General features: G+C 40.9%; 1 protein-coding gene across 1 annotated transcript; it reads left to right on the forward strand.

The window, feature by feature from the left end:
- Positions 1 to 4,434: 4,434 nt before the first annotated feature.
- On the forward strand, positions 4,435 to 10,324 carry LOC123119648 (WD repeat-containing protein 26 homolog). The gene is made up of 5 exons (XM_044539513.1): positions 4,435 to 4,572; positions 5,852 to 6,736; positions 7,373 to 7,474; positions 8,213 to 8,842; positions 9,784 to 10,324. Exons 2-5 carry the CDS (start codon positions 5,945 to 5,947, stop codon positions 10,051 to 10,053), a joined length of 1,794 nt encoding a protein of 597 aa, XP_044395448.1. The 5' UTR covers positions 4,435 to 4,572; positions 5,852 to 5,944; the 3' UTR covers positions 10,054 to 10,324.
- The last annotated feature ends 1,022 nt before the right edge of the window (positions 10,325 to 11,346 follow it).

Below are 11,346 nucleotides of genomic sequence, written 5' to 3' on the forward strand. Positions count from 1 at the left end.
CCAATGGACCCTTTTGGTCCCGGTTCGTACCACCAACCGGGACCAAAGGCCTCTTTTCAGCAGCCCAAAGGGTGGGAAACAGAGACCTTTGGTCCTGGTTGGTGGCACCAACCGGGACTAAAGGGGGGCATTAGTCCCGGTTGACTCCACCAACCGGGACCAAAGGTGTGTATTGGTCCCGGTTGGTGCCACCAACCGGGACGAAAGGGGTGTGCTACTGCCGGGGCCAAAACTTTAGTCCCACCTCGCTAGTTGAGAGGGGCTCGGAGTGGTTTATAAGCCCTACTCCCGCTGCCCTCTCGAGCTCCTCTCAAATGCAGGCTTATGGGCCTAAACACACTATATCTGCCTGTGGGCCTATTGGGCCTTCTGCGGGTCTGAATCCTGTCCCATGGGTGGGATTCTAGTCGTATTCAGGCCGTGGTGGCCCACTGGGTGGCATTTTTTTCCTGTTTTGTTGTTTTGTTTTTTGCATTATTTATTTTCTTTTGTTTTTTCTTTATTTTTTAATTCTTTTTTGCTTTTAGGTCAAAAAATTATGAAATTTCTGTTAGTGCCATTAGTTTTCAAATTTGAATAGTTTAACTTTGAATTATTTGAAATTTGTGTGAATCACTAGTTTGTGATTAACTTTACTATAAAAATAGATTTTGGAGTGATTCTTTTTCCTGTTATTTAATATTACTGTGTTTTATCATTATATTCAAAAACAGTTTTTGTTATTTTAGTTTCTAACAAAAATAATCTTTATGATAATTCTTTTTGCTATTAAAGTTTCTAACAAAAAAAGTTCTTTATGAAAATTCTTTTTGCTTTTAATGTTTTGAACAGAAAATACTTTGATAATTTTAGTTGCATAAATTTTAGTTTATTATTTTTGCTATTAGAGTTTAATAAAAGTTTTATAGTTCATTCTTTTTTATATTAGTTCATTCTTTGAGCTATATGACCCTGAAATTCAAAAGCACTTCAAATGAACTCTGAAAAGGTTGAAAGTTGGCATGGTATCATCATTTCACCCACATAGCATGTGCTAAAAAGTTGAGAGGGTTACGACAAAAACTGGATACACTTCGTGTACAAAATGGACAATCTCTTTCGAAGTATCAGGGTTTCGGACGAAAACTCATCTGTTACAAATGGATTTCATTTTTTTGAACTTATTTGAACTCCAGACTCTTTGTGTGTTCAAAATGCACCATTCAAAGCCACATCAGCAATTTTCAACCCTTTCTGACTTCATTTGTTCTTTTTCATGCATTCGCTCATATTTTTGAGCTAAATGACCATGAAATTGAAAAGCACTTCAAATGAACTCTGAAAAGGTTGAAAGTTGGCATGGTATCATCATTTCACCCACATAGCATGTGCTTAAAAGTTGAGAGGGTTACGGCAAAAACTGGATGCACTTCGTATACAAAACGGACAATCTCTTTCGAAGTATCAAGGTTTCGGACGAAAAATCATCTGTTACAAAGGGATTTCATTTTTTTGAACTTATTTGAACTCCAGACTCTTTGTGTGTTCAAAATGCACCATTCAAAGCCACATCAGCAATTTTCAACCCTTTCTGACATCATTTGTTCTTTTTCATGCATTCACTCATATCTTTGAGCTAAATGACCATGAAATTCAAAAGCACTTCAAATGAACTCTGAAAAGGTTGAAAGTTGGCATGGTATCATCATTTCACCCACATAGCATGTGCTTAAAAGTTGAGAGGGTTACGGCAAAAACTGGATGCACTTCGTGTACAAAACGGACAATCTCTTTCGAAGTATCAGGGTTTCGGACGAAAACTCATCTGTTACAAAGGGATTTCATTTTTTTGAACTTATTTGAACTCCAGACTCTTTGTGTGTTCAAAATGCACCATTCAAAGCCACATCAGCAATTTTCAACCCTTTCTGACTTTATTTGTTCTTTTTCATGCATTGACTCATATTTTGAGCTAAATGACCATGAAATTGAAAAGCACTACAAATGATTCTTTTTAGTTGCATAAATTTTATTTTTATTGATTCTTTTTAGTTGATTCCTTTTCCTATTAGAGTTTTATTAAAGCTTTTTAGTTGATTCTTTTTTCTATTGTAGAATATATTAGTGGGTAAAAAACACACATTTGGTCCCGGTTCCAAACACCAACCGGGACTAAAGGTGGTGGGCCAGGAGCAAGGCCCATTGGTCCCGGTTTGTGTGTGGAACCGGGACCAATGATCTCAGACGAACCGGGACCAATGGCCCCCGAGGCCCGGCCCGCGCCCTGGCCTCATGAACCGGGACCTATGCCCCCATTGGTCCCGGTTCATGAGTGAACCGGGATTAATGGGCTAGCCCTGCCTAGACCAAAGCCTTGTTTTCTACTAGTGATGTCATTGAACTAATGCCTATTCAAAGATAATTTCAGTAAAGTCAATGTTGGCTTGGCAAGGACATATGATTGTGGACCCCTGAAAATGTTAAGGACATACATTGGCAAAAGCTTCAAGACTCTACATTCTTGGTTGAGTGATCAAAGGTCACATTGAGTCCATAGGAAAGAAAATACTATTGAAAGGGGATAAGGTTTTGGTCATGAGTAATTTGCTCAAGTGCTTAAAGATATTTCTTCAAAACCCTCAACCAATTTCTCCATATCCAATCTGTCCAATACCCTAAGTTCAATCTCGTTCCCACTGAAACCTATCCATCCGGACCCACCGAGATACACTAGACAGAGCCATAAGCCAAACCCTAGAAACTCGGTTCTATTGAGATGGCATTTGGTCCCACCAAAGTGTAGTGACCAAGTTTCTGTAACCCATCGCTTTCACTTTGGAACTACCGAGTTGAAACAATCGGAATTACCGAGATGAGGAATCTTCTTAGGTCATCACATATGGTCTCACCGAGTGGATTCATCCGGTCTCACATAAACGTCTAACATTCAAATCTTTTACACTGTTCGATCCTACCGAGATTTAATTTCGGTGTCATCGAGTTATGCATAAAATTTGTAACAGCTAGTTCTTTGGTGATGGATATATATACCCCTCCACCACCACTCACTCACATAGAGAGCAACCAAGACAAAACTACACTTCTCATATTCATTTTCGGAGAGGGAACCACCTACACTTGTGTTGAGATCAAGGGATTCCAATCCGACATTTGAACCTTGATTTCTAGCCTCCCCAAGTTGCTTTCCACTCTAATCATTCTCCTGCCCCAAGCCAAATCCGTGAGAGAGTGATTGAGTGTCGAGGAGACTATCTTTTAAAGCACAAGAGCAAGGAGTTCATCATCAACAACAACATCTATTACCTTTTGGAGAGTGGTGTTTCCTAGATTGGTTAGGTGTCACTTCAGAGCCTCCAAGATCACGTGAAGTTGAACCAAGGAGTTTGTAAGGGCAAGGAGATTGCCTACTTCATGAAGATCTACCCCGAGGGAGGCTAATCCTTCGTGGGCGTTAGCCATGCTGGAATAGACAAGGTTGCTTTTTCGTGGACGTCGCGCAGTCGTTACCCTTCATGGGTTGAAGTCTCCATCAACGTGGATGTACGATAGCACCACCTATTGAAACCACGCAAAAAACATCGTGTCCTCATTGTGTTTGATATCTTCGACCCCCTCCTTTACATTCATATGCAAAGTCTTTACTTTCCGCTGCACAACTCTTAGACTTGCATGTGTAGGGTGCTGCTTGACTTGGTAGAATTGTTAAGACTTGCCTATAACTAAAGCTGGGAAAAGATTAGGTTTTATTTGGTCAAGTAGTCTAATCACCCCCTCTAGACCTACTTTTGATCATACAACTTTCCAGAAGCAGACAAGCAAAGTTAGATGGAAGAAGCCACCACTAGGTATGTACAAGCTAAACATAGGTGCATTCTTTAAGAATGATACAAGTTAGTTAATTACTATTGTTCACAACTGTCGAAGGCAAAGCTATGACAGAAGTTGCCAAGTTATTTGACTATGTCTCTAACACAGCGACAGTGAAATCTATGTCGCTTCACCAAGTCCTTCAGTTGATACATGAAACCATATGCTAAACAAACATTGTATAATAAGCTGTCTTGAGATCATTTCTGCGTGCAATGGTGCGTCTGATGTTCTGCCCTCCTACTCAGCAAGTGTGACATATTGTTTTCAACAAGCTCATAATATCTCATCGATTCGATTGAAAGCTAATGGCTTTTGACACATTTTCTAGCCAGGCATACATATGGTTGAAAATCGATGTGCTAGTGCGATGATGACTTTGTTAACTTTGCAATGAAGTGCCAAGAGGACTTCTCTTAAAAAAACTTAACAAAGTGCAATTGCTTGAGTGAATGAAATGGTTAATCTCTCTCTCTCTCCAACCTCTCCTCCCTTTTCCTTTCATCAGTCGGTTCCCCTCTCTCCCAAGCCAAGACACCAATCTCTTCCTTTCCCGTCTCTCTCTCTCTGCGCTTGCCCCCCCCCCCCCCCCCCCCCCTCCCTACCCAATCCGCCCATCCATCCATCTCCTGCCCCCCGCAGGCGATTCCCCAACGTTTCCGCGCGGATTCGGGTGTTCCTCGCGCGAATCAGCGTGGATCCGAGGTCAGGACCCTTCCGATCGCCAATCCCTGCTCTCTGCGTCGCCTCTTGGTCCCGACGTGCAGGTGTGGGTTTGGGAGAGGGGGCTCCTCCGGCGGCGCGAGTAGGAACGACGATGAACTCTCCCTAGAACAGATTCTTAGATGACGGGCCCCGTCGCTGCGCCGCTTGCTTTAGTTTCTTTATTATATATATAATCACGTGGATTGGTTAGATCGCTAAGGTCACGCGCTTGGGCAGGACTCTTTTGATTTAGGGTGCTTCCTGGAGCAGCTTATAATCAACAGTAATTGTATGCAGATTGCGTAATTGGATCCTACTTACTGCGTTTGATTACCCTGTGGTCACCTGCTAGTAATTCGCCTGAGCATTTCATGGACATCATGCTTTTGTTTGTAATGGAGGTCATTTGCCACTTCTCAGTGTTAGTTTTAGTGGACTGATGCGAGTTGTGCACTATCAGCCAGTCAGGGTTAAGTAGAACTGAAAAATTGCCAATAAGGGTAAGGTTCCAATGTGGAGCTCACATGCCATTCACGGCAATAAAGCATCACTGCTATCAGGGTCTTACTGTGGACCAATCTATTTCATGGCTTATTATTTACCCGTTGCTCCACAAAAGGAAAGAAAGAAGTGATGCTACTATGGCAACAGATGAGCCACATATGTGATTCTTTCTGAGTTCATGGTAGCTTGCAAGAAGCTTGTGCTGTTATGACTTATCTTTGGATATGCTGGCCCAACCTGACTTTACTTTGTTTCTTATATGATGGCAGGAAAGATATCTGGTAGTACAAGCTTGAATTGGGAGTTGGGGCTATAGTCCTATTAGCTTATTAAATGAGGATTAATCAGCATAGGCTTCTGTTTTGTCACTCAAAGTTACATATTTTATCTCTCTTTCTGATGCTACATGATAATTAATAAACAGGCTCAAGTGTGACGGGGCTATTTTTTGTTCGGTGTGCATAATGTTCAAGCTAACCTGCACATTTAATAATAATAGGGAGCGCTTCAACCTGTGCCTTGTGTCTCTGAGATTTACTGCCGTGTATTCCAATTCACATTTGCTCATATGTGCGTTACATGGATAGGTAGCTTGTATTATAGATTAAATCAAAAGGTACATTGTGTTTCCCCACAGTATTTTCCTTGCTTTATGTGCACCATTCCTATTTCTTGCTATTATGATGGGCATGTATTGTTAGATGTAAAATGATCGAGATAAGACCAGGTTATTGGCTGCATTTGATAATGACTTTTTCATGTTATTTATCTGCAGCAACCTACGGAATTCTTTGACGGCATTTTCTGCAGCCTGCGGAACATTGTATCTGCAATAGTAAAAAAGTATATGGGCTGACTTTGGCATTTCATGGGAGGTTTTGAAGATGATGAACCACCCTCAAAACGCGCAAGAGCATCCTCAGTAGAGTCGGCAAATTTACCAGAAAATTTCTGTTATTCGAAATCCATTAACCCTTTGGGAGGTACAATGGCTAGACCTTTGGCTTCCCAGGGGAAAGAAGTTATGGTTGGTTCTAAAGGTGTTATTAAGAGGGACGAATTTGTGAGGATAATCACAAAAGCTCTGTATACTCTTGGATATGAAAAAAGTGGAGCTGTTCTTGAGGAAGAATCAGGTATTACATTGCATTCTCCGTCGGTGAATCTATTCAGAAAGCAGGTGCTTGATGGTAATTGGGACAATGCAGTAGCTACCTTGAATAAACTTGGCCTTCTGGATGAAAACATTGTGAAGTCTGCTGCATTTTTGTTATTGGAGCAGAAATTCTTTGACCTTTTGAGAAATGACAACTTAATGGGTGCCATAAAGACGTTGCAAAATGAAATCTCCCCCCTTGGTGTTAACAGAAAACGAGTTCATGAAATGTCAAGTTGCATAATTTCTTCTCCGCAGAACTTCTTGCTTGCATTTCCAAAGCTTGGAACCGAAGCTTCTGACTCACGCCTTAAGCTCCTAGAGGAATTGCAAAAGGTGCTCCCACCTGCTGTTATGGTACCAGAGAGGAGGTTAGAGAATATAGTTGAACAGGCACTTACTGTACAACGTGAAGCTTGTTATCTCCATAATTCTATTGATGGCTTGTCACTATATGTTGATCATCACTGTGGGAGGGATCAGATACCATCTCGAACACTGCAGGTATGAACTCATGCTGATGTAAGTGGTTGCATTTGTTGCATGTTTAAATATTTAAATACCATGTTTGAAATCAAGGTTGTGCTTAACAGTTGCCTGCATTGCTTAAGAATCCAAATAAGCAGTACTGGTCGGTTTGGTGTTCTTGCTCTTCGCTTGACTATTTCTGTACAGTTTTTATACATCACTTGTAGATTTTTTCATAACAAGTCTTGGATAAATTCTGTTTTCTCTCTCTGTATAATGTGTGATCCAGTTGTCATAAAGTTTAACTTAAGCATCCTCTATCCTCGCCCCTCCCCTCCCTTCCCACCTCCCTCTTGCTGTCTTGAATATTTTGCAATATATATTTAGGTTGGAAAGGGAACACATCAGATTCAGGTTAATGTAGAGGAAATATTTTTGTATGAGAAGATAGATGTGAGTTGAGTGCTATTTAAATGTTCATGAAAGCAACTGAGATCTGGCTCTCCTTGACAAGTAGGATGTGCTTCTCATTCTTGGTATAAAATAGTTAATGCCTAAATGTAATAATTGAAACTAAGCAATGCAATATTTCTCGATGCACAATCAGACACTGCTATCCACATATCTTATCACCTGTACTAAGCCTCAAGCAAATAAAAAATATTATTGCAGGTTCTGTGTGCACACGGTGACGAAGTATGGTTTCTTCAATTCTCAAACAATGGGAAATATTTAGCCTCGTCATCAAATGATAAATCTGCAATTATATGGAAGGTAACTATGCTTCTGACTTTTGACCTTCTTCATGAAGGTGTTCAGCAGTGCAGTGTCTTGCCCCTTACTTTCCCTTTTAGCTAGTGCCTTATGTGAAAACTTTCTGCACAACCACATTCACTCTTTTTTGGTCACCTGCTGGTCGTTTCTGTCCGAAAATTAGAGATCTCGAGTATTTCCTTTTTTTGTTCAAATGCAAATTGATAAAGGGTAGATATTTTACATCATTAATTTGTCGGAGTGGGTCTATCTAATTTGAGCCTTGTTGGCCTTAGCTGCAAATTTGATTAATATGTTTGTTTAGTTTGCTACATGATCTTGTGGCCTGACACTATAGACCATTTAGCTTGGCATTTATGCATTGGTGGTGCGGTTAGCCTACCTTGAAGGTGTTCTGATTTTATTTTTGTGGTTGATGAGGACATAATGTGGTCCTTGTTTGGAACTATCAAAACTTATTTCTAGAAAAACTTCCCAGCATCTCAATCTCAAAACTTCAATCCCATCGAGATTCCGATGCACATGAACAATCTCGATGCACATGAACCTAATTTTCAGTTTCATCTTCATCATTTGTTCCAGGAATTTTATTGCATTCTAGTATGTACCTCAGGATGTGCATGCGCATGTACGTACTGATAATGATGGTGAAATTTACATTTTCACTGCCATCTTGATAGTTGATGCAACACAAATCAATCTTCTGCTTGCTTGCAGTAATGTGGGTATTTTTCCTAGGTCGATGAAGATGGAGAACTATTGCTGAAGCATAGATTGACTGGTCATGAGAAACCAGTGATGATGGTTGCATGGAGCCCTGATGATAGCCAGCTTCTTACATGTGGAATGGAAGAAGCCATCCGGCGTTGGAATATTGAATCTGGTGAATGTATTCATGTCTACGAGAAGCCTGGCCTTGGTTTGACGTCATGTGGTTGGTTTCCAGACGGAAAGCAAATATTGTGTGGTCTATCTGATCAAAGCCTTTGCTTGTGGGATTTAGATGGTAAAGAGGCAGATTGCTGGAAAGGGCAGCGGTCATCAAAAACATCTGATTTTGCTGTAACAAAAGATGGCAAAGTTATAATAATTATGAACAGAGATTCCACAATTCTTTTATTCAATAGGGACACGAAACAGGAGAGGCTGATTGAAGAGGATAATACAATCACTTCATTTTCTCTTTCTGATGATGGAGATTTCTTGCTTGTAAATCTTATAAGTGAGAAGATCCATTTGTGGAACATAAGGAATGACCCCAGTAGAGTGAAACAGTACATTGGCCATAAACGCAGCCGGTTTGTTATAAGATCGTGCTTTGGTGGATCGGATCAGGCCTTTATTGCCAGTGGGAGTGAAGATTCAAAGGTATGAATGTATGATGTATTGACTGTAGATGCACTTAAGTTATGCTCTCCTTGTCACCTGTTCTATAGATTTTTAGTTGCAGATGATATCTGAGTTCCGGAAACTGTTGTTCTTGGCCGTGTAGCAGAATTATATTTTCTGTCCTGCAAGTCAAATTTACTGGATAACCTAGAGACCTATATTGGAACAGTTCTCAGCTCGCTGCAGTATTCTATTTTATGTAACAAAACATGACAAAATATGTACAACATCCGTGATATTTCTTATGTTGAGAAACTGTAAATGATACTTAACATCTACGTCTATTCCCCAAATTTGATTGCATGCACATTGATTCTTTATCTAGGTATTTTCCGCCAGATTTTGTTCAGAATATTTGGTATGTGACATATTAGTTACTGCTTTTATCTTTTGTCCAATTATGTGCATTACATGGTGGATAGAGTTAATGTTTAATTGGGATACATTACTAGTTTATTACTTGAATCTTGGGATCACTTGTTTCTTGTGAGCCAGACGAAACTTACAGATGGATTGGTACTTTCATGGATGACATGAAGTCATCTAGTAATGACATCCATGATCCATGGTTCCTTACACCTGATAGGTAGCCATAAAATGGGACTGGAGAGAATAATCCAGTGTAATGTAGCCAAGAGCTGGATTCTACTCCCTCCGTTCGGAATTACTTGTCACAAAAATGGATGTATCTACAACTAAAATACATCTAGATACATTCATTTCTTAGACGAGTAATTCCGAACGGAGGGAGTATAAGCCAGCGTAGTAAAACACCAATGTATGGAATGCACGTTTACCAATCTGGTACATAATGTTTCGGTGAAAGAAATTTTAGTCAGGTCTTTGAAGTTTCATGGAAAACAACTGTCCAGTGGTTTGTTTGATTTGACAACTCAGTGTGGTGATATTTTATCTGCCAGGTCTATATATGGCACAGAGCTACGGAAGATGTTATCGAGACTCTTTCTGGTCACTCCGGCGCAGTCAACTGTGTAAGCTGGAACCCTACAAATCCACATATGCTCGCTTCTGCGAGTGATGATCACACAATACGTATATGGGGGTTGAAGAAGGCCAGCACAAAGCGGAAGGACATAGGCAGCAGCAGTAGCAGCAATGGGACTCACATGAACGGCAGTGCCAACGGCAACGGTTTCTTTCACCAGTGCAACGGTAGCCGCAGCAAATGATGATGGCTTGATCCTTGGTAGCCCCCATGCAAGCGATGATAGCTTGATCCTTGGTAGCCCCCATGCAAGCGTCATTTGTAAATCCTCCTTTGCTTTGCTTTCCTTTCGCCAGGAAGAACACCATAGTTTAAAACAAAGCTACAGTAACAGGTGTGAGTGAGTGAAAAACCTGCTTGGTTTTATGCACCATCTCCCTTGTTCCATCATCATCATCACTGTGGTCACATTAATTTATCAATTCAAGCTGGATACAAATTCCGGTGTTATTTCACATGTGAAGCAGCCTTCTTTGCTCTGCTTTTGCAATGGTTACGACGGTGGCAAAAACCAAATGTGATCCATATCTTGCCTGATTTCCTGACTGTCTTACGAAATTAAGATAAATTTGGAACCATCCAAAATGGCTTAGATGTCTTTGGGGTTTTCACTGCCATTGTGAAGATTCTTTGAAACGCATATACTCCTGCTTGATATTATTTTACCCGAGTTGTTGAACTAGCAATTGCAAGGTTTGATAAAATACTGCTAATCTTGCAGTTTTGTGTAAATTACTCCCTACTTTCAGGTTCAGGCTGATCATAGTGGGGTAACTTAGTAACATAACGCATCTCAAAACAAGTATGCTTATGGCAAATAGTTAATGAGAAGAGATGTGTTTCTGTTAAGTAACATATGTTACGTAATATAACGTACCCCAAAGCAAAATAAGTCTACATCTAAATAAATGAAGACTTACATGACACAAGAACACATATGTTTTTTTTAGAAAAAAGGAGGATTCCTCCGGCCTCTGCATCTGGATGATGCATGCAACCATTTTATTAATTATCCACAAAGACCTTACAAAGTAGTACATCAGTTTTTACAAAGTAGTACATCAGTTTGTCTGAAGCCATCATCTTAGCAGCAACTGTCGCTACTCCTAACCACTTGATGAAGGGGTGCCGATAGTCTGAGCTTAATACCAAACAGACATCACACCAAAGCCTAACATCTAAAGCCGGAGGCCCCACCGAGCCACATACTGGGTTTGGGGTACAAACCGGTCCGACGCACTCTCATTGTGTCGTCGCCACCGTCTTCCACCAATCCATCTTCAGAGCAGAAACTAACACACGGACCTTGCCAGGCCTCTCTGCCATTGACGCCACCATGACGCCAGACAGCGTCCTCCTCCTGCGCGAGTCCATCTCCGTGCATCGGGCGCCGAGTCTCCACTGCGCCACGCCGCCGAGATCCGCCGCCATCAATGAGTAAGATGAAGCACCGCTCCACCAAAGAAGCCGTCCACTG

The sequence above is a fragment of the Triticum aestivum genome, chromosome 5D (assembly GCF_018294505.1).
Source record: "Triticum aestivum cultivar Chinese Spring chromosome 5D, IWGSC CS RefSeq v2.1, whole genome shotgun sequence".
Taxonomy (NCBI): domain Eukaryota; kingdom Viridiplantae; phylum Streptophyta; class Magnoliopsida; order Poales; family Poaceae; genus Triticum; species Triticum aestivum.

Bases quoted from the DNA above. Each gene is read 5' to 3' on its own strand.
- LOC123119648 (XM_044539513.1), top strand. From the start codon at position 5,945: ATGGGAGGTTTTGAAGATGATGAACCACCCTCAAAACGCGCAAGAGCA. The intron at 6,737-7,372 runs GTATGAACTCAT...ATATTATTGCAG, and splicing joins TACCATCTCGAACACTGCAG to GTTCTGTGTGCACACGGTGA. The intron at 7,475-8,212 runs GTAACTATGCTT...TATTTTTCCTAG, and splicing joins AATCTGCAATTATATGGAAG to GTCGATGAAGATGGAGAACT.